The sequence below is a fragment of the Bubalus bubalis genome, chromosome 7 (assembly GCF_019923935.1).
Source record: "Bubalus bubalis isolate 160015118507 breed Murrah chromosome 7, NDDB_SH_1, whole genome shotgun sequence".
Lineage (NCBI taxonomy): Eukaryota > Metazoa > Chordata > Mammalia > Artiodactyla > Bovidae > Bubalus > Bubalus bubalis.
Window position 1 is genome coordinate 22628380 of NC_059163.1, and position 23088 is coordinate 22651467.

Below are 23088 nucleotides of genomic sequence, written 5' to 3' on the forward strand. Positions count from 1 at the left end.
TTAATTACCATACAAAAGAAAACACAGGAGAAGCTCCAAAGTGTCTACACGTATCCTTAAAAAAAAAAAAAAAAAGATTCTAGACTATGCTGCTGCTACTGCTGCTAAGTCGCTTCAGTTGTGTCAGACTCTGTGTGAGCCCATAGACGGCAGCCTTAGACTATGGAGAAATCCTTTTCAAGAAGCAGTATTTACTTACTGTTTCTTTAGATTTGAGTTCACCTTTGACTACCCAACAGGTAATCTAGCCACCATAGTGAAAGGAAGATTCTGGAAGGGTGGGATAGAAATGAAGGTGCATTCAAGGTTTGTGTTTGTTATTGGGTTTTTGTTTTTAAAGTTAGGCCCCAGGCAACCTTGATTGGTTGACTTGGTGGTTGGTTGGCTTGTTTTTAAGAAACTTTTGATCTAGGAATTCACTAGTGTTCTAGGCATGGATAATTTGGTCAGTCTCTTGAGCGTTGTGATTTAAGGATCTTTGAGGTCCACCTTCTATTTGTTCCCAAATATCTTTCTGATTTCTTGCCATCAAATTTGCTCCAAACCAATCTTGCTTTTTTCTCTAGAAAGTCTTCTTTAGATTTAATTGGAGCCTGATTAGCCTGTTAGAAAAAGCAACTCCCCAGTGCTAAAAGTACTTTAAAGATAGCAGAACCTGTCTCACTCATTGCACAGATAAGAAAAGCAAAATGCAGATAAAGTAATGATACCAACAATAATGATGCAAGTCCTACTAATCATGCAGAGCAGAAACAGAACAGGAATTTTGGACTGTTCTTCTCATCACATCTTGCTGGGGATTAGTGTTTCAGATAATCAGACTGTTGCTTAGGAAAACTGAGAGCAGGTCTCAAAGAAATGTAGCACAAAAAGTACTTGGGTAATCTTAAGAAGTCAACCTGTTTTTTCACCCATCTCAGTGGTCACACTATGGATCCATCTCTGCCCTACCCCTAGTCTCTGTTTACCTAATTGTAACTTGCTATGTAGTCCCCTTAAGATAATGAAGTCTTTAAAATCCTTTTAGGGAAGGCCATTGAAGGTCTGCAATAAGACCTTGTACAAGTCTCCCATTTCAGAACTTTTCACAAATACTCTCCTTCTGACATAGGGGAGGGTTGGCAAGACATGAAGGAATTAAAAATGGGAAGGAACACCTCCTCTGATATACATAAACCAGTGTAGTATTGGTTACTAGAGCACCTGTAGAATGACTACTCTGAAGATGCCCATGGATTAAGTGCATGCTACCCTGAGACTTAAAGGACCATTTGGTTTTGATCTACTGATTTCTACATACCACATACACTTACATACATACACTATTTAAGAACTATTATCAATATATGAAGAGTACAGAGGGATTTTTCATAAGATGAAGGGCAGGGAGAAGAGGAAATTTATTAGGTCTGTATTGTAATACTTCAGGGCTAGTTTTTTCCAGAGGCTGTGCAGCTATTCAGAACTTTAGAGGGCCTTGCAATACATAGACTACCATGGTCATTTCACCTTAGTTTCTGGAGAAACTCTCCCAAGGGTCTCTTAATAACTAATGACAGAAAGTCAAAGGGTTCTAGAGCACAAGATACCCCTCCATGCAAGCATCACTAGTAAGAACCAAAAGTGGGCTTTTCACCTGTTGTCCCTGATCCAGGTCTGAAAATCGTTTGTCTTTTGGCCACTTGTGAAGATGCTACTTATCCTGCTGCTGAAAAGAATGTTGACATCCCAGACACTGGTTAGCTTCATGGCAGGCATCTTAGTTTAAATGATTTGTGCTTTGATCAAGAAGTGCAACACTTTCCAGATAAAGATTTCCCAAGTAATAATCACCTTGTGTTCTCACTTTTAGGCTCAAAATTGGCTTAGAGTAAATAATACAAGTAGGGCAGGGTTTATCATTCCTCTCTTTTGCAGTTTCTTCTTTTCAGGGGCTCAATGAAAATACATGGTATCTACTCAGAGTATAATCCCATGGACAGAGGAACCATAGGGTTGGAAAAAGTCAGACACTACTAAGCAACTGAGCACGCACTCAAAAGTGTAGCCTTTAGCTACAAAAAACATTTTAAAACACTTTCCCAATAATTGCTTTGAGGAAAATAGTCATTTATTGTCAAAGCATCCAACATACCCAGATAATCTATAAAGTTTAATAAATCTTTCCAGGGATAAAAGAAACACATAACTATTCAGACTCCATTTCACTGGCACAAAATTACACTTTGTATTAAAAGAAAATACATATTTACATAATGATGACATTCTTCATTGAAGTCCATAATCATTTCATGATACATGCACTTCCCCCTGGAAACTTAAACTGAATGGTTACCTCCTTTTTATTTGTTTTGCTTATTTTTGTAAGAACACAAACTGTAATCAAGAAACGCAGGAAGCATCTCACCCTCCTCCTTTACTTTATATCTAAAATAAATTTTGCCCTTACATATAATTATTACATCTAAACCGTAAGTGCTTAATAATTTAAGTAGAAACGTATGACAAATGCATCAATATGTTGCAATATATGACATTTTAAAAAATGTACCTTTGCTTTTGGGAAAGTGAAAATGCGTGCATTCAAAAGAAAACCCTTCAAACAACCCACCCGATCAAAAATCCACCATCCTGTCTCGTGTGTGTGTGTGTGTGTGTGTGTGTGTGTGTGTGTGTGGTGTAGGTCACAGGTAAACATCTGGATGTAAGGGTTGCAGGAGACCACGTGTGTGTGCCTATGTGTGTGTGTGTGTCTCCGGGTGTGATGTTTTCAGTCACAAGGAGGTGGTGGATGTCCTCGCATGTTTGTTCCTGCAGGTGGTTTGACTGTGCGTGCGCGCGCGCGGAAAGCGGAGGTCCTTTCCGTGTCAATTATGCGAGGTCATGTGCCTGGAGAGGTGGTGGCGCTCCCTGAAGGACTCGTTGCAAATGGGGCACTTGAGTTTCTCCTCCCGCCTCCGCTTCACCAAGGGCTCCATGGCGTACTCCTTTTTGTGATGCGACCTCATGTGGTACACTAGGTCGGAGGTCATGCGGAAGGAGGCATTGCACTTGGCGCACCAGTTCTGCGCGGGCAGACACAGCGAGGTGAACGAGGGCGGCAGCAGCGTGAGCGCCGACGGCAGCTGCAACTGCAGGGGCCCCGCAGCCGCCGCCGCTGCGGCCGCCGCGGCGGCGGAGCTCTTGGGCCAGAAGGCGGTGGCATAGAGGAACGGGCTCTGCTTGGGCAGCCCGCCGCCGCCGCCGCCGTTCGGCAGGGCCCCGCAACCTCCGTTCAGCTCCGCCGCTCCCTGGAGCTTCACGGCCAGGGGGTCGGAGGCGGCGGGGTACAGTCTGGTGTGGCCCACCCCGTCGCCGGGGTGGCAAGGCTCGAGAGCGCCTAGCTTCTGGCCCAGCACCAGCGGGGACAGCTGCGAGAAGGAGCGCGCCGGCTGCGAGAAGGCGCTCTTGCGCTCGTCAGCCGCTGCGCCCTGGCCCCCGCCCGCCCCGCCCGCGCCGCCCCCAGCGCCCGCGCCGCCGCCCGCGCCGCCGCCGCCCGCACCGCCCAGCTGCGGCACCGAGGTGAAGGCGCTGCCCCGCGCCGGGCTGCCGCCCTCCAGTCGGCCTGGCAGCGCGCCCCCAGGCCGCGGGGCCAGCAGCTTCTCGGTGCCGGCCGGGGACGCGGCCACAGGCGTGGAAGAGGAGCCGCCGCCGGTGCCCGCGTCCTGCTCCTCGGCGGCCGCGCCCCCGCCGTCGGCGGCCGCCTCCTCCGGCCCCCCGGCCGCCCGGGCCGCCTTCTTCACCTCCACGAAGGCGCTGCGCTTCGCCTCTCCCGTCTCGGGACTGGGAGGCGCGAAGAGGCGGCCGTTCTCCTCCAGGCTGAAGTAGCTGCCCGAGTTGCGGTACTGCTGCGGCGTGCACACCAGGTCCTCCTTGGAGGCGGGCAGGGCCCGCTCGGCGAAGCGGCCCCGGCCCCCCACCAGGCCCGCGCCGCCGCCCTCGGTCGCCTCCTCCGGGAACTTCCTCTTCCCTTTGCCCATGCCCGCGGCGTTGCCGTCGGGACTCAGCTCCGCCTCCTGGTGGCCGCTGCCGCCGCCGAGGCTCCGCACCGGGGAGCAGCTGCTGGCGCCCCCGGAGTTCTCCAGCTCCCGCGCCAGGTTGTGAAAGTCCGTGGACGGCTTCGCGCCGCTGCCGCCACCAGCCGCCGGCGGGTTACCGCTCTCGGGGGAGGGGGCCGGGTAGTGGTGGACCGGACCGGCTTTGCAGAACTTCGGGCCAGGACCCAAGGGTGCCTCCTGCGACTGCTGTTGGTCCTTGCCACCGCCGCCGCCGCCTCCGTGATCCTTGGTACCCACGCCGCCGCCTTGCTCCTCTCGGGGGCTCAGATCAGTGCCGTGAAGTCTCTTGGGGCAGCGGAAGCGCAGATGCGCTACATAGGGGAACTCAAACTGGAAACGTTGGCTGCACTCCAGGCATGTGTAAGGGGACGACCCTGCTTAGTGAGCAAACAGCACACACACACACACACACACATGATTACTCAGCATCGTCTCTAGGCCAGTTTGCCATCACCCCCTCCACAAATCCTCTTTGACCTCTCAGGGTCTGAGTCCCTGAAAACAAGAACATCGGACAAGACCTGGTCTAACTTTCCCTCCAGATTTGAGGAGAGTGCAGGAATTAAGCCTAGCGTGTCCCGATTCATCCTCACCTAGCTGTCCCAGCTTCACCCCAGACTATATCTCAGAAGCTCTCTACAAGGAACCCCAAGGGAGGGAAGGCTCGCCCAGGCGCCAGAGTGACCCCGCCGCTCCCCACCCTCCGCCCCTCCGCTAGCTAAGGGCCCGGACGCAGGTCTTGAGCCAACCTACCATTCATTTTGCTGTGGGATCTAGAGGGGCAGAGCAAGAGTAACTCGGTCAGTTCTTTCCCGTACCAAACTAGTAACTCCTCATCTTTGGCAATCCTGCGGAGAGAGCGGTAAAACAGCTGTCCGTTTTTAATATAGGCTTCAAGGTTCTGCTCTTCTTTATCTCTGGCTGATTGGACCAGACGCAGCCACATGAGACCTTCCGAGGAACCATTAGCCGCTGAAGTGTCTACCTACAGTTTAGAGAAAACAAAGAATACAAGAAGGAAGGGAATGAGGGAGGGAGACTCTTGTGAGGGAATGAAGTCAAAGGAGCCAGGGCCATTTCCGCTGTTATTATTTCTCTAAGAATTATTATCTGAGATCAAGCTTCCAAAAACTTGACCCGACTTAATGCCCATCCTCATGTTTGCAGCTGGCAGGCAAGATAACATCCCTGGCAAGTTGCATTAATTATACAGATTATTTAAGTCGTCAGGCTTGTGTGTGTGTGTGTGTGTGTGTGTGTGTGTGTGTGTGTGTTTTAGCCAAAGGGGCAGTGGGGTCTTAGTTGCCAGACTAGGGATCAAACCTGTGTCCCTGTTTTGAAAGGGCGGAGCCTTAACCACTGGACCACCAGAAAAGTCCTGTCTTTTTATATATTGGATGAATACCAAATTAGCAAATTTTTTTTTACAATTCAAATTAGTGCTAAGCTCTTGAGAACTGATTTCTAGATTATCCCACATTGCAAAAGTATGTGGAATTTTGTCTGTTTTAGAAGTGAAAAGCAAACTTAGATTTTAGAAATTATTTTGTGACTTTTGCTCATCTTCCTTATTTTGGCTTAAACAACTAATGGTTCTTTGTAAAGAAAGAATAGGAAGTGACAGGACTTTTCACACTCAAACATATGGCTGGAATGATGTTGTATTGTCAAAACACCAACACTTTTATTTAAATACAAACTCTAGACACTAGCTAGCTTAACCAGAAAGAGTAATATTCCAGGGAACAGAAGGCCTCTGGGATTGGAAGGTGAGTGTACCTAATATTTACAGAAAAGTACTTATAGGAAATACTTAGCCTGCAAATAGCCTCAATCCTAGTGAAATTTCCCACAGAGTTAAGGAAGTGGTGTTCATCTTCAGGAAAGCCCAGAATCCAGGCATTGATTTAGATACATCAGGCATTCAAAATCTAATTTTGTCACTTATTCCCGAAAATCAGTTGACAATACTCTGGAGTTTAATTTTCCTTTTCTCATTTCTGGTGTGTAAAATAGAATTGCATGTATCACTGCATTTTCTATATGTAGAACCTGTCTCAGTTTGTTATTAGAATGATTCTTAGTCTGTTTTTAAGAGGATATTACCCTCATATCCTACAGAACATAAACCAAGACTTACCCGGAAGATATAAGGGACCGTTCTCTTGTCTGTGGACTTGAGAGCTATGAAAGCTATGCTGTCGTACAGGGAAGTATGGCTCAGGACGCAGGGACCAAATATAGCATTCTCAGGGATGTCGCAGGTGGTGTAAACGCTGGTAAAAATATCTGTCAGACACTGCTGGACAGCCTTGGCATCTCCCTCCCAGATGCCTCGCTGGATGCCTGAATCCTCCATCACTGGAGACAGATACATAGGACAGTTGAAGCGAATTTACATTCCTCCTTTTGCCTTTCTGAATCCAGGCAGAATGTTCTGACTACTAGACAGATTTTTCTTGAATTTGCTTGGTTTTTGCATCGATCTTATTTCAAAAATAAAGCCGATGGCAGATTAAGTCTGGCATATGACAAAGATGCCAAGGAAGAGTACTTTCTTTTCCTTTAAAAATGTAAAGAGAATTGTGATGGGGGAGCTCAGAGTGGACTGACTGCTAGAAAGAAAGACAAGCGGGGCTAGGAAAGAGGAAATGTTTTCTGACTTACCTTGGGGGAGGATGAGACAGGATTGGGGGGGAGGGGGAGAGAAGTGGAGAACAAAAGGATTTTTTTTTGCTAGCCTATAGACTTTCTAGATGGAAAGAAACTTCTAACCTTTAGGGGAAAGCTCCTCTCTTTTACTCTTGTGTATTGAGTTGGGTGTCCGGGAGCTGGTTTTTATCTTATTTTTCTTCCAAAGAGGGGAGCAGCACTAGTGAGCAGGCAGAGACAGCGGAGCATGGCGAATGGATTTCAAGTGGAGTGTCAGGGCCACTGATTCCGTGTCAGCTAACCTTTCTCTGCAGCCTACAAGAGGGGACGTGTGTCTGCTCATTACCATAATCCAACACTGTCCCTCCGAGGCTTTAATTAAAAGCAGCAAGCAGAGGTAATTATTTTCTTCTCGACATGCTTATTTATGGATGAGGGTGAATCCCAGTTACCTTGTTATACAAGGGGGTGGGTAGAGTCGCATGTGCCTCATGAAGTGAGCAGGTACAGAGCAGGACTGAAGTGTCCCCTGTCTGAAATACTGCGTGTGTAATGACTGGTGAATGTTCGCTCCCCTAGATCGGACCTTGTCTGGGCAAGAGGGGGCAGCCCCGCTTGAGTAGACCTCAGTAGGCTCTCCAGCTGTTTAATCTGCAGCAATTCAGAAAGTAATGCCCCGGTGGTGGGCTCTCTTATTATTAAGCTGTCATAAAGACACATTTTCCTTCCTTTGCCATTGGACACCCTCCCCCCCCCCCCCGCCCCACTACAAGACTTATTGTCAAAAAAACAAACAAAACATATGTAAAATTTAAAGCAGCTTTGAACTAATTGCATTGTTCACTTTCGCTGACTGATTAGAAGATTCCTCCAAGTTGATTTTTCCTCAATAATGTTGCTATTGGCAGATATTTAAGTATATTTTGTACAATTTAAGTAGCAGGAAAGGGAAACCCAATTCTTTTCCTAAGAAGCTGTTCTTTCTGGAACAATATTGGTAATGTCCATTTTTATCTTAATGTCTATTAACCAGTTAATCTTGCAAATGTCATTAGAAGGTAGTGCTTTCCCCCCCTTTTCCATCTAACAGAGCAGGAAACTTTGGTCAGCCTCTTTTCCATTCATTCTGCTATCTCCTCCAAATATCAAGTATGGGCTGTATCTGCCAGAGAGGAATCAGAGAAAATATCCGTAAAGTAGAAACTCCCTTTATTATTCTACAGCATTTACCTCTGGGCATTTTACCCCACCCAAGGTAGCCTTTTTGATCTCCAACTGCACATTTAAATACATTTTTTGAAATCTCTCAGCATCTCTCAGAACCTCCTTTTCAACGGAATTCTATTCTCTCCTTTTCAGTTTCCTCAATTCAGCGTTTTATGCCCCAATTTTTCTCTTCCATTTAAAAGTCTCTTTCACACAAACGGCTCATTGTGCCAAGAGGTCGCCCCGTCACTTCGGGCAACAGCAGGGACGCAGTCATTAAAATGCAGTCCTACCTAACAATACGGTGAAAAGCTCCTCGCTACGCCGCGCTAATAGGGGTTCGCGTCGCCGCGGCGGCCGCCACGAGCCTCGCGCCGCTCACAATAAGCGCTGGGAGAGAGCCTGGGCTCTGCCGCCCGCAGGCGGTCGCTTTCGCCGCCCAGCCTTTCGCAGCTCTGCATCCTCCGCTAGGCCCGGGTTCCCAGCCGCCCGGAGCATCTTCCCAGAGCCGGCCCGGCTCGCCGAAAGCCGTCGCTGCTGCCGACCGCTCGCCCTCCCCCGTAGGCAGGCATTGTCTGGCGGCCGCGCGCGCCCCAGTCTCTGGCTTTTTCTTGGGCAAAGTGCTCTCCACCCGCCCCTCCCTTTGTATAACCCTGTTGGCAGTAGCAAGCCCCTCCACAATTATTTCCTCCCCCTCTTCTGGATAATGAGAAGACGGAGGACAGAATTCTCCACTCATCCCACCAAACCTGTCTTCCTCCCCCCGCCTCCCCCACCCCCATTAAGGCAAAAAGACTTACCAGGAATAAGGTCAGGATCAAACCGCCCTAATAAGGCCACCTGGAACCGGGAGATGCAGACGAGTGTTTCTTTTGCCTATTGTATCAGTGTATTTCCATGTCGAGAGGTGTTGGTGTTGCTGTCAAGTAGGCTCTGCCTAAAGGGAGGAGAGATGGAGAGACGCAGAGAGAAAAACCAGGGAGAGTAGGGAGAGGAGAGAGAAGAGAGAGTTGTACAGATGGGCCCGATGCAGTGACTGACTGGCACGCAGACACACACTTTTTGTTTGCTGCACATAATCTGCCCAATGACGCGTGACAGCCCACGTCCCCTCCCTTTAACTCTTTGCTGGGCTGGGCGCTCCCTCCGGCGGCGCCGCCTGCCTGGAAGCTGTCTCGCCGGCCTGCCCGCGCCCCACGCAGCCCCTGAGCTCTTTCCCCATGTGGCAACGCCTCTCGGAGCTCGGCCCGGCTCAACTCCTCCCAAAGCCTGGGCCCTCTGGTTGGGGGGGTGATCAGCTTGGGGGTCGGAAAGGGAAGTACCAAAAAGACCTGGAGAGGGCCTTTCCCCGTTTCTCTTGGCACTTGGAGAACCCCTGGCAAACGGTTGTTCACTCAGAGCGAGCAAGGACCCCGCGCGCATTTCCCCCGAGTCTGAGTTTTCTGGAGGGGAAAGGGGGGGTTGTGGATTAGCCCCTCCAGCCGCAGCTGATACGCGCAGCTAGTTGCCCAGGGGGTTGACAAACCCTCACCAGCGCTCTCCAGGAGCGCTCACACTACCAAGCCCTTAGGAGCAAGACTCAAAAAGGATGCGCTTTGGTGAAAACTTGGCTCAGTCCTTCCTTGAACACGGTGTTGGGTAAGAGGGATGGAGTAGAGACGCCGCCAGCCCTCCGAAGGGGATTTACAGGGGTCTTTTGGTCCCAGTACACAAGTACCGGGCGGGAGAAGGGCTGAGGAGGAGACGGGTGGGAAAGAAAACCCAGATTGGGAGACGCAAGCTCTTCCTGCGCTTCGGCCCTCAGCCTGGCGCGTTCCGCCTAGTCCCCAAGGGGGTCCCCTGCCAGGGGAGGCCGGTATTCTAAGACCCCCGGGGGTGGGGAAGGTGAGTTAAAAGTAAAAATTATTACCGAGGTGGGCTCCGGAGAGCTTTTCACGTCCAGCAGGTGGTGGAAGAGTGGATGGAGTGGCCGAGGCCGTCTCAGGAGCCTCGTTTGTGCGCTAAGCCACTTAGAGGCGCTGGCTTGCCCCTTTAGTGCAGCAGCTGATGCTAATGACTGGAAGTCTTTAACACCCTGAAAGTCGACTCCTTCTGCAGGATTCCGCCACACATTTTCGCTGGGGGATCTCGGGGTTCTTTTTCGACATTCAACTCTCTCTGCTCCTAAGGGAAGAAAGACTTTTTGAGTGGTATAGACAGTCCTACTCCTTCAGCCCCACCCACACCACCACTACATTGAAGAGGCAATCCATTAGCTTTAGGATAAATCGGACGAGTAGCCAGTTAAAGTGGCCAGGACTTGAGACAGCCTAGTTTGTATCCTGTGTTCAAACAAGGTAAGTGGATTGGGGGTTGGCGAAGAGCAGCTTAAAAGGAAAAGGTGTGTGCTTTGATGCTCTGAGACCTCCCTCCGGAACCCAGTGAAGCAACCAGGCACGGAGCATCTTTACCCCTGGCTCCCACAGTACTAGGAGGCCTGGAAAGAATTCTGCAGAGGAGAAATTAAAAAACAGTGCGAGGAATTTCCCACTGAGTTTTCCTGTCACCCCCGCTCCTCCCCTCTCTTTTCATCCAGCCCTGGCCAGCCGCCGCGCTCCCCCCTCTCCCGCTCCCTGCCCCCCACACATAAATTCGGAATCCTTCTGATTAGACAGGGCCCATTGCCTAAGCTGACTTGAAGAAAGAAAAGTTGCAAAATCTCCATATACTAGAAAGTAAAGGGAGAATTCGCCCTTAATTTTCAGGTTAGTTATCAACTTTTCAAAGAAACCTCAAACTGCAGTTGCCTTCCATCTGAACGTATCTTTTCTCTTATACTTGTCCACACTTTAAAATAGTTTGGCTAAGGGCAACTCATGTAATGACCAAGGCTTAATGCTGAGAGTTTTCATATGTGTCTATATAAAAATCTGCAAAGTTATAAGCCAAAGTCACCATTTGGCTTATAATTGGATGCTCCATTCATTATTCCCCTCATCTCATTCACACACACACACACCCACACACACACACAAGCATCCCTCATCACTTGTTTAAAGAAAGGGTGATGGGATTAGAAATGTCAAAAGAATTATCTCAAACATCTGAAAAATAACTTGCAGTGTTTTAGAATTCACTTAAGTGAATTCAGAGAAGGAAGAAGGTGTAAACAACAGCAAATTAAGATAAAGAAGTAGCCATAAGAGGGTTGTGGTCCCTAAGAAACTACAGCAAAAATGTGGGGGGGGGGGGCAGGGGGAGGTGGCAAGGGATGGGGAATTGGGGTGGGGGAGTGCAGTGTTTTCAAACTTAATTCCCAAACTGTAGAACAAAACACTCCTCAGGGCCTTCTTTTACTGTTTTTGTTTGTTTTTTAAGAGAATAGGAAGTTTGCTTTTCCCAGGAAAAGTCATCTGTCCATGCAAACCACTTTAAAAAAAATCTTACATATTGTAAGTATAAAAAGATCTACCCCAGAATAAAAGCATTCTGGAAAACCTTAGAATCTAAATGGCAGAAAGCATTTTTCTTTTCCCTGGCCTTTCCTTTCTTAAATATAAAGGGCATTTGGACTATGTCTTCTTTGAGGTACTGAAACCTAGACTCCAATCTGTATAAAATAAATGTTTTTGGCACTGAAATTGGGGGTGAGGGAGCTTGGCTTTCCAAATGTCAGGCTAGAAAATAACTAAGATTCTACACATCAAAGAGGAGAGAGATGTATTGAGAATCAGCCATCTGATTCTCTCAATCTCACTTATCTTGCCCCCTAATTAGATTTCCCCTACTGATTTTAGATAAAAGTCCCCAAATTAAAAAAAATTCCTACATTTTATGAATCCAACCAACTCTTTGTCTTATGTATTAGATGGATCACACAACAACAACAAACCCCACAAATATAGGTAAGAGTAAGTTTGAAATTCCTATTTTGAGGGTTTTCTAGTATTTTAAGTAAAGCATATTTTGCTAGGTAGTATAAGTGACCTAAGTGAAAACTGTTAATTGGAGGTAAAGAAAATCTACAACTTACTTTAATTTCTCTAGAAATCTATGGGCTAAAATAGTGCATAAACCACTTTGAAATCATCCTGAATTATTACTTACTGGAATTCACTGATACTAAATGAAGGGTTGAGGCATTTATTCAGCCTCAAACAATACTATAAAAATATATCTCGGTCAATACTTTTTATCTAATTCACATGGAACAATGGGTTTATGCATATATTTAGAGCTCTCTTCCTTCGGATTTTATTTCCAATTAACTTATTAGAGGGATGGCAGTAAGAGTGAGGGTATTTGCCTTGCTCCACTTTAACAAGTCTTCTTGGAGTTATGGCAGAAAATACATGTGTAGACAACTGCAGTATTGTTTTGGAAGAGAAGGCTGGAGAGAGGTTGATGAATGATTCCTGAGATGGTGCCTTTTATGACCTAAGTGAGAGGGTGGAGAAAGGGTAAGAAAGGAAATCTGATACTTGAGAGTGTTACAATGGAAATGTCCTTTTTCCTCCCAGGGTAGAGAAAGAGGGCCTCAAATATCTCAACTTGTGTGATAGGAGGCAGGTAAAGTCTGCAAGAATAACTCACTCAGAAGGATTATTACTTTATAAGAATGAAACACATTATTTTTCTTTCTCTCTCCCTTTCCAAGTCCTGGCTCATCTCCCTCCAATCATATCTCCAAATCACTACACCAGCAAAGACTTAGTTTGAAATATATAGGTATATAATATTATATATTTTCACACTGGAAGACAAGATGATGCCAAAGAAGCAGAGAGATGGTGGAGACTTTTTCCTAAACTTATTAGTTTCCTACAGGGAGGTATCTGGAAGGAGCTATGGGGAGATTGGGGGGGACAGATTATGGAATTTCATGGAGGGGTACTGCACTGCCCTAGCCTTACCAAGGAGGATAAAGAACTTTCTAAGGGATAAGTTAGAGGCAAGAAGAGGCAATTAGCTGAACTGGATAAAGGTTTACAGGAATGGGGAGGGGGCACTTTGCTTTATATAAATATTCATGGCAAAATCAGTCTGGGTCTGTTCCTCACCAAGGGTTACAGCAGATTCAATAGGTTATAAATGAATTAATGTCTCCTAGGCTCATTCTAGGACAGCCAGAGACTCAAAGGATGGATAATTTTGTAGCCTGTGAAGAGGGACTCCAGCTTCCAACTGCAGGGATCATTACTCCTCACTCACATTTTTCTCTCTTTGGCTCTTCCTCTTTCTCAATAGATGGTAACTGTTCTTAATCCTGTTGCCACAACTGCAATCATCATTACAGCTGTAAAACCTTCTCTCTGAGGGATCTCAAGTTCCATTTGCCCTTCCTTCTGTTGGAGTTCAGCTTAGAGATGGATAGCCTTTGTGCAATTCACTTTCTCTCCTGGATCTAAATTGTAGTCAGCTGGCTTAAGGGCTTCTGAAAATGACTTCCAGCAGAGCAAGGAAACTGTGGTGATCCTGAAGGCAGCCACTATATGAATTGAATGCCTCATGCTCACCTGTGTGACTGTAACCTGTGAACCAGATCTACTATCCAGTATCCTGGCCCCCTGCATTCTCCCAGATTTTATACCCCTCCCAGGTGACTATCTAGAGATCTAGCAAGGAATATTCCGTCTAATCCTCAGGTTACAAAGTCCTCCCCAGAATCATACATACGGTCCTTGAATATACCTTAGTAGATGGAGTAGGGTTGTTGTTTACCTGCTAAGTAGTGTCAGACTCTTTTGCAACTCCATGGACTGTAGCCACTCACCAGATTCCTCTGTCCATGGGATTTTCCAGGCAAGAATACTGGAATGGGTGGCCATTTCCTTCTCCAAGGTGGAGTAGGGTAGGAGGAAGAAAATGTAGACAGGGCCATAGTCAGCCCCTCCTTATGCTCTGGGTCAGGGTTTCCAGACAGATAGGGGACCAAGGGGTGTCCAGCAGTGTCAGATTGGAGGGATCATCAGATTTTGAGAAGACTGACTCTAGGCCTTAGGAATGCCACCAAGTTGAGAGGCTCTACATCAAATTTCTTTACACAGCCAAGACAAGGGAATTATCCCAATACTCAGCACCTGACTTCTACCTCTCTTCCCCTTTATTTTAGGCTTCCCAGGTGGTGCAGTTGGCAAAGAATCCACCTTACCAATGCAGGAGCCTCAAGAGACAAGACTCCAGTTTGACCCCTAGGTTAAAAGAGATGCTTACTGAAATAGTGGGTTCATACTAGGCAGATTTGACTCCCTGGCACCTGATCACAGCTAACCTTTGAGCAGCATATAACATTCCTCTCCTGGGAAGGGGGTCTTGTCAGAATGCATGCACACCCAGGACTTTCTAGCTAAGAATCTGTCCATGGCATACTTTTCTGAAGCCTGAGGAGACATCTGATTTTCTCTAACAAAAAGCGAGGCAAAAAAGAAAAAGAATGAAAAGGATAGGGGCAATAGATATCCATCACTCACCACAACAGGGACGACTCACATTACTTTGTTAGAGCCTTGGAAATAGTTTAATTTTTTCACAAACTATGTCCTCATACACAAACTGCTTCCCTGGTCATCTTGCAAATTGGATTGTTTGAGTGAAAATTATCTTTCATGATTTCAAATGAGTTCCATGCATTTCATAATTTAATCTGGGGTATTAATCTAGCACCACAGGGGGAATGTCTCCCAAAATAGTAGATGGAAGGCCTAGAGCTTTTTTCATCAGCACTAAAAAACGATCAGTGTAGGTCACAAACAATAGTAATATCATCACTACTATAAGCAATATTGCATATACATTACAAAGTGGCAGAAATGATAGGCAGGGGAACTGAAACTTGTATTTGTTCTCTTGTATAATACTTTCTTACTGAAAAGCCAACTTCCACATTGATTTGCTAGTCTTCTGGTGATGTAATATAAAGGTAACCAAGATATAATTCATAATGTCCTCTAAAGTTTTAAAGAAAACCCATACTTTAAAATAAATACTATCCAGAATTGTGAAAAAAAAAATTCACAAATTCCTAAGAAGAATAAATACACTGAATTTAAAGATCTGAATGTTGAGTTTCCTGAAGACCTAGAATCCAATTCTGTCTGAACAGTTTTATACCTGATCAGACATGGTCATGTATATGTGTGTGTGTGGGGGTGGGGGGAGGCGAGGGGAAAGGAGAGATTTTTCTTGGCTGCTTGTCTACAAAGTAGTCACTTCTTGTTGCATGTTTTCATGTAAGATGGTTTTGAGAAAATATGTGACATCATACAGGAAAGCAATTGCTCCCAGAGAAGCAAAACAATAGAGTTCTGAAGAATGTGTTTTATATATATCACTCAAGTATCTAGTATATGTAATCAGGTGCATCTACATTCTAGAGTCAGGTTACCTGACTGACGTACTAGGAAGTTTCCAAGGAGCTTCTGAACTTGTGAAAATGTCCTGGGGAAAGTCAATGCTCTGAAAGTGCAGCCAGTTCCATTTCTTATCTGGGGGACTCAATTAGTTTTTCTATCCCTAAAGCCACTCACAGCTGAGTTAGACCAGACATTTGGGCCTCAAGGCTAGGCAGGGAAATGTTTGCTAGCCTGAGACAATTCTTGATTATCTGGATTCTCCGCAGCAGTCTGCAGGTCTCAGTAAAGGGGAACAGAGCTACGAATGCAGAGAAAGCCGAATGACAGAGATGCACTTGGTGGGCTAAGGAGGTCTCCTCACGATGGACCCAAAGAGAGCATTATCCGGACAGTACACAGAGGGCAGACAACACTCCCATCCCATTTGGAGTGACACTGGGCAGAACCAGACAAGCTTTCAGTGGAGGGTTACTCTTTCAGAAGCAGCGCTAGCAAGCCGGCCACATTGAGCAAGAAGAAGACACGCAGCGCTCCCAGTGCGGGGACAGACACACCCCGGCCTAAGGTGGGAGGAAGTGCAGTTAAGCCCCCTCCCCTCCAAGTGTTCCGCGTCCTCCAGTCTCCTACCGCCTCCTTGGAATTAGCGCCAACTCTGGCCTCCTGCTAAGCGGCTAGTTTCCCTGTGGTAAGGCTTCAGGAGCGCTGGGCTTTTGGGTACCGCAGCTCCCCCCACTCCCACACGCCCCTCTGGGCGGTCCTCACACGGCGCCCCCATCCCCTTTTTCAGATCTTTTACTAGCTGAGCTGCCCGTGACCTCTCCCAGCCTTGGATTTTCTCCTCGGGCAAACTAAGGCTGGCCAGAGCTGCCTCCGGGGTCGCGGCGAGGACTCAGTGAGGAAACCAGGGCGAGCGCGCTTTGGAAAGCCAGTTGCTGAGCAGATGGTAAGGGATTACTTCCAAGAGCCGGAGTTAGTTTCATTTCAGCCTTGGCCGTCCCAGAGAGGTCTCAATGCCTTCATAAAGGAACGTTCTTTCCAGACATCTAGAGAACTGACCCGAGAAGGGCCACCAACAACTCAAGTTTAGGCCAGGATTCTATCAGAGCAACTATCTACTTCTGTTCGAATCCTGGCCCCTGACGCGTGGCAGGAATTTAACCCGTCCGTGCTTTAGGCCTTCTTCTGTGAACCAAGGGTAATAAAGACAGCTCTTTTTATGAAGTTACTGTGAGGGCTGAGTTGATATTTAGCAAGCGCAGAGAAAAATGCCTAACACACATTAAACACCTATTTCAGTGCTGGCTACTCTTACTGATAGTAACACTGCCTTGGCTTCCCTTTCAGAAAATTTAAGAATTGTACTGTGCCCCCGCTTTCAAAGCCACTCAGTGAAGGCTGAGGATTTCTCGATGTTTCTAACAGGAAGGAAGTCCTGGAGGATAAAGTAAGAAGGTATGAGGGATGTGTCCAGGTGTTCAGGGATCCCCAAGGGCCCAAACACAGACTTTACGGTAGAACGAGCGGTTTTTCGGCCGGGATCCTGGGAGATTGGACTTCTATCCCTCATTCCGGCCTGAGTCTTTTCTTTAGACCTGGCAGCGTCGCACGTTGGAAACGCGGGCAAGTCCGGGCAGCGCGACCCCGTGGGGTGATGAGCCTGGGAACTCAGCGCTGACCGACTCAAGTGCCCTGGCCAGAATGCCAGAGCCGGGCGGGTCAGAAGAACCTGAAGCCCCGGCCGCCGGCCCCGACCGGGACTCAGGGCCTGGGAGCCGCGCGGCCCTTTCTCTTCCACAAAGGGCTGAGGCGCGACCGTGGGGCTCAGGAGCAGGTGGCCCTGAGACCGGGTGGGCATTCCTGGACCTCCCCTACACACGGTAGCGTTTATAGCAGCCGGACCTGCACTACAGCCGGGCCTCAGCCACGTGGTCGCACCCTAGCCCCGCCCCCGACGTCCACACGCGGTCTGCGCGGGGCCTTGTGGGCTGCACGGCGCCCCCTAGTCCCAGGCCAGGGCTTGGGGCAAAGCCTCCATGCCCCGCCCGGTCCCTGCTGCTTTCGGGCCTCTGCAGTCGCAGTGCCTTTGCCCCAGGCCTACATCTCATGAACCCTCCTGCCTGGGCAGGGACAGGTAGCAGAGGTCAGTGTGGGCTCTTTCTTCTGAAGGGTCCTGGAACCATTGGACCAAAAGTTGGGATCCTAAACACTTAGATTTGAACCCCGAGTCTGCAGTCTACTATCTGTGTGACTTTGAGCACACACTTAACTTCTCTGAGGTCTAATTTCCTCGTTTGGAAAATAGCAAAAACACCATTGGTCTCAGAGTCACTTTGACTATTGTAAAAGCAAGCCTGGGTTCAGAACCCAGCTGGCCCAGTTGCTTGGGTTAGCTTCTCTGTTCTCCTGTTTCCTGTGAAGGAAGGGGATCTGTGAACTAGGGTTGATAATCCTTAACTCAAAGGGTTGTAAGAATTAAAGGTGATAAGCCTGTTGGGGGCATTTAGTCTAGCACATGGTAAGAGCCTAAACAGTTAATTATTTAAAGCATCTCAGTGTCTGCCTTTGAAATGCTGGGTAAATACAGTTTTTAAATCTTAGTTCTCCTAATCTTTTTATCTTCTTCAGAAAGAAACAATGTAAAGGTGCATGTGGCCATGTTGAGTGGTAGTGCACACCACCAGGAAGAGGCAGCTTGTGGCAGTAAATTAGGTGACACTTCTGAAAGCTACATGCCTTTCCTTCTGGCTCTTCCTCTTTAGTTTCTAGGGACAAAGTAAAAGAATAGGAAAGGCAGGGAAAAGGAACTTAGAACATGGAAGATGCTCAACAAATGTGTCTTGAGTAGAGAATGGCATTTTGAATATTGAGACAAAGGGTCTGTTGGGAATGGAATAGGAGACCCAGAATTGGGGTTGGCCTCCATCTCTCTGCACCTGGCTGCCAGTAGGCATGTTAAGAGCATTTCTGTGTGACATTCTGTTTTTGGCTTCTGGGAGGGGAAGATACAGGGGTGAAATATCTTAGGGGTGAATGAGGCCTTTAATGGAGGGATGGGATCTATATATTTTCCAAAGCTTAAAAAATTCAATTTAGAGCCCAGGAGCTTACATTCATAGGCATCCCTTAGTCGTCTTTAAGGCTCAGACCCTTTCAGAGGAGGAAAGCACACCTGTATCACCATATGCTTTATCACTTGCCTCATCCTCTCAATACCAGGGTCCTCTGATTTTTCAGATGGGATCACTGATATGTTTTTTTGTTCTCCATAGATAATAGGATAATGGAGGATAATGCTGTACCGGGAACTAACAATCCATCAGGGGAAACATGGCCCCAAACAGCATTCAAGTCCATACCCTTCTGCTTTATTCTTAAGGGCAGAAAATACTGATGCAGCAACAGCAATCTAAGGTATTTCATAAACTTCTGGCTCTTCCTCTGCTCTCCTCTAAGACCTTGACTAAAAAGCATTGGAATAGAAAGGAGAATGAAATGAAATAAAACCATATCCTCAGTGTTTCACTGCCCCCACCCCACCAACCCCATTCCAGGGCAAAGGCAACAACTGGTGAGAAGGAGCTGCAACTTAGAAAAGATTTATTTTTCCTGGCCATAAATCTCATCCCCTTGTTCCTCTGCCCAACGAAGCATGCTAAAGTCCTTTTCCATAAAGTATTCAGTATTAGAGCCACAAAGCTCCCCCAATCAGTAGCCATCTGCTTCTACCATAACTGCTGCTCCAGAAGCAGGGAGAGCAGCAGCAGAGAAAGGGCACCACTGTTAGGCTGCTGGACAAATGAGGAGACTGAATAGCTTTGGTTTGCCTTGTGTATCTGTATCTATAGAGACAGGAGAAGAAAGGCGGCATTATATTGATACAACAATTGTAAAACAAAACACGGAAGAGGCATCTAAAGGGCAATATCGCATGCATCAGGGGTCTCCAGATAAAAGGGGAACTAACAGATTTATAGAAACCTTTAATTGGTTTTCAATTGAAAGCTAAAGAGGCTGGGACGAAGCTGTGAAGAGTGGCAAAGTGCCCCCCTTCAGCCGTCTGGGAGGCGTGATCGATTTCGCGGAGGGCGAAAAGAAGAATCCGGAACCCGCCGGGTGCCTGGGAGAGGGCCGGGAACAGCTCCACGTGAGGAGCTTTGCTCTGGGGCCAGGGAGTGACTGATTTGATCTTAATAACAGAATCTCTCGATCTCTTTCTCTCTCTCCTTCCCTTGCTTCTTCCCTTCCTCTCACCCTCTTTCAGACCAGTAGGCAAATGGAGAGGGAAGGAAAGGATGCAAGAGTAAATCTAAGTTTCCATCTCCGGAAGAAATAGACCCCCAACCTGAAAACACCAAATTCTGCCGCTAGAAAGGAGGCGTCTTTGGAAGAATTAGGGAGTCCCGCCCTCACCCTATCCCAGTCTTGTCCTCTCTCTCTCTCTAGACCCAAACAGGAAAAGCTAAACATCACTGGCGACTGTGCACTCGGGAGAAGTCTTTCCTCGCGCCCACTGGGCAGGTTTCCGAGCGGGTCTCTCCTATCTGCAGGCACCGCGCGCCTTCGCTTAACCCCTTCCTGTCCGACCGGCGCCATAGCCACCCCCGCCCCGCAACCGCCTCCGCGGACGGTGCCCACCCACACAGCAGTCCCAGACGTCCGTCCGTCGGCTCCTGAGGCTAATTTATTGGCCCGACCCTCCATTATCTTTTTCGATTTCCTAATTAATCAAAGATAAAAAGCAATGGTGCAAATTACGATTATGAGGGAACTAGAAGACGGTTTTGAATAAAACGGGAGACGGGAAACGTGATTGATTGAACGACAGAAGGGTGGAGAGGGACATCTCAAGTGTGAGGAACAGGCCTCAGGGGCTGAAACCTTGACCCCCTCCGTCTAGCGAGCTGACCCCCTCTGCCTGCCCTAGCGCCGTTGCCACGGGTTAGCCCCAGAGGAGGTCACTTGTGTCCGAAGGTTTCGGAGGAAGGAGAACTGGATTTCCTCTGGGCTCCAACCCCCCCGGACGCCTGCCGCTTAGCTCACTCGACCTTCCCCACACCGGCCCACTCCGCAACCGCCTCTACAGGAATTTCAGGGCTCCGGGCCGGCGATCCCACTCTACGGCAGGAGCACCTCCGGACTGACATGCACCCCCATTATTGCGATGCTGTGTCGCGTCGCCAGTCTCTCACGGTTTTCTGTCTGTCTTTGGGTATTCCTCTGGCGAAGCGAGGCCAACTCTTCGTGAAATTGCAGGAAAACAAGTCTAGTAGGTCAGAGATTGCATTTGCTCGTGTAAGGGATTAATAGAGCCCCTGTCTGATGCTGCCTTGCAGAATTACGTTCGGGATTAAAAGGCAGACACGGCGCGGGCACACATTTTGCATTTTCTGGTGGTTGTGATTAATATTTCCGAGGGGATTTTGTACTGGGAGCTTACGGGACGCACTCTCGGGAGGTCTAATGCCAGACGGTCGCGCGCAGGGACCAGCAGGGGGCCTGTGGGCAAGCGCGCAAGCCCTGGGGGAATTAGAGGGGACGCCAGGCGCCGAGACCTTTTAGCGCCTTCCCCCCTCTACCCTGATACCGACACAATTTCTATGGCAGACCGCAGGGAGGACTGTCCGGGGAGGCGGACTTTAAAGTCTTATCGGGCTTTCTATACGGGAAAATGCCCTCGAAGGGTCCTGACTCTAGGGTGCGAGAAAAGGGCTCAGTGCCAGGCCGCTGAACTTCACACATTCGTCCAGTAAAGAGAATTCCGAAGTCCGTGTTCAGGGGAAGCACTGCTCCTAAACGCATCACTCTCCTCCCCAAGTGAGTCAACGGACCCAAGTCAGGAAGAGGGAGATCTCAACTCTTTCGAACCGCCATTCTCAGAGCTGCTTTCGGGGGACCCACCAGGATGCACCTGCGGAGGGGAGCTAGCGCCTAGGCAGTAAATACACCCCCCCTTCCCATCGCCCCAGGAGGCGGACAAACCCTCACCGCGCGGGTGAAGGGACCGGGAAAGGAGAGGAAAGGTCCAGGATGCGCAGGCGGGGAGACGGAAGGGAACCTGGCAAGCGAGAAGGGAGAAAAAAGGCAGATAGGAAGCGAGAGAGAAGAGTGGAGAAAAGTGAGGAAGCGGGTGGTCGCAGTTGGTGGGCATTACCGCTCTCCGGCAGAAGGGGGCACCTCTCGGGCCGGGACAGCCTTCCACAAGGGCTGGGGCGGGATGTCCGGACGGAATCCGCCCTCGGGCAGGGGCTCCGGGGTGCTGGGCGCCCCCTCCTGGCGGCTGCGCGGCGCTCACCTCCGCGGTCCCGCGGGTGCTGGGGTCCCGCGCCGGCTCGGCCCGCGGCGCCGGGGACCGGGAGGTGGTGCGACGGAGGGAAGTCGGGAGACGGAGGCGTTGTGAGGGTGCCAGGGTGGCGGGCAGGCTCCCTCCCCTCCCGCGCTCTACCCCGCGCGCTCCTCACCTGGGGCCTGCGGGGCTCCTTCCCCGCGGGCACAGCCCCGGCGCGCCCCTCGGCGGCCCGGCTCCTACCCGAAGCCGATCCGGCGGAGGAACCCGCCCTCCTTGCCGAGCAGTCGCCGTCTCCGCAGCCGCAGCAGCTGGGAGGGAGGGAGCGACCGGCGGCTGCTGCCGGGCGGCGTCTGGGGGCCGCGAGCCGAGCGCGAGGAGCCGCCATCTGGAGCCTCGACTGCGGGCGGGGGTGCGGGTGCCAGGAAAGGGGCCGGGCGACTGGGCCCGGGGCGCGCGGGGGGCTGGGGTCCGAGCGGCGTGGGAGCGGAGGCCTGGGGGTGTGATGGGAAATGTGCGGAGGGGGGTCTGGCCCCTGGGGAGGGGGATCAGAGGCCTGCCCCCTTTCGAGCCCCCCTTGAATCCCGGGGCAGTCCCGACCCGGAGTTCTAGCGAACGAGCGAGGCACCCGCGTGGCAGTCCCTCCCCCTCGCGGGGTGGAGAGCTGAGGGGGAGAGGGCGGTGTGGGGACCAAAACACTCTTACACGCTCACACACCCGCTGCCCATCAGAAGTGGTTTTCTCATTTCCCTTTCCTCCCACCTTGTCCATCCCACTCCAGGAAACAGTCCCTTCCACACGGCGTGGATTTTTGGACACCTCCACATCACTCCAGAGAACTTTTTCAGCCAGAAGGTGGGACAGACACTGACAAGATACCATCCTTGGGGATAAATACCATCTAGTTTCCGGTGGACGGTGGAAAAGGAAGGGGGTGGTGGGGTGGGGGAGCGCATTCTTGCACTTTTAGCGTAGGGTGGAGGGGAGCGCGGAGGATAGGGAATGTCATTTCTCCCCTCTCCTTTTTTTTTTTTTTTTGGTATTTCAGCTTCAATGTTTTTATATCTTTAACTTAAAAAATCCTCTGTCCTAAATTTGGATGGGGGCGGGGAGAAGAAACTCAAGGAAGAAGAAAGGCGACGAATGCGGGAGAGAGCCAACGAACTCCAGCCCTCCGGCTTCCGGGCTGTCTCTGAGGGAGATGCCCTCAGCCATAGGTTTTAGCTCAGTGCAGGGGGAACTGATTGGGTGTATGGGTGGTGGCGGGAAGTCCGGATTAAAAAAAATAAAAAGAAGAAGAAGCCATGCTCACTCCCACCCCAAGGCATTAAAAGACACTCCCTCCCCCAGCTGTCTCCTGTCCGGCAGAATGGCATTATGTAAAAGATCTGGCATGTCACCCAGTGGCACATCTGGTAGGTGTAGATGACATTCATTAGCACAGGGCTTCTACTCCCCAGCATGCCAAAGCCCTGACAGAGATGCCCGCTGCCAATCATTCATTCGCTGCCAATCCCAG

At 49.3% G+C, this 23088-nt stretch overlaps 1 protein-coding gene across 3 annotated transcripts; it reads right to left on the bottom strand.

Moving 5' to 3' along the window:
• Positions 1 to 696: 696 nt before the first annotated feature.
• PRDM8 (PR/SET domain 8) lies at positions 697 to 21881 on the bottom strand. Of its 3 annotated transcripts, none has more exons than XM_025289847.3 (6): positions 21745 to 21881; positions 9865 to 10118; positions 8756 to 8892; positions 6238 to 6458; positions 4851 to 5082; positions 697 to 4471 (listed from the first exon to the last, which is right to left on the bottom strand). In XM_025289847.3, the coding sequence occupies exons 4-6, from the start codon at positions 6454 to 6456 to the stop codon at positions 2868 to 2870; spliced, it is 2055 nt and encodes a 684-aa protein (XP_025145632.2). In that variant the 5' UTR covers positions 6457 to 6458; positions 8756 to 8892; positions 9865 to 10118; positions 21745 to 21881; the 3' UTR covers positions 697 to 2867. The 3 variants fall into 3 exon arrangements, with proteins under 3 accessions (XP_025145632.2, XP_025145629.2, XP_025145630.2); XM_025289844.3 differs by having other exon boundaries at positions 697 to 4474; XM_025289845.3 differs by lacking the exon at positions 21745 to 21881 and adding an exon at positions 21438 to 21573 and having other exon boundaries at positions 697 to 4474.
• Between the last annotated feature and the right edge of the window lie 1207 nt (positions 21882 to 23088).

Excerpts from the sequence above, each read along its gene's own strand:
- PRDM8 (XM_025289844.3), bottom strand. The coding sequence starts at position 6,456 with ATGGAGGATTCAGGCATCCAGCGAGGCATCTGGGAGGGAGATGCCAAG. Across the intron at positions 5,083-6,237 it reads CGGTCCCTTATATCTTCCGG|GTAGACACTTCAGCGGCTAA; the intron begins GTAAGTCTTGGT and ends TCTAAACTGTAG. Across the intron at positions 4,475-4,850 it reads ATCCCACAGCAAAATGAATG|CAGGGTCGTCCCCTTACACA; the intron begins GTAGGTTGGCTC and ends TTGCTCACTAAG.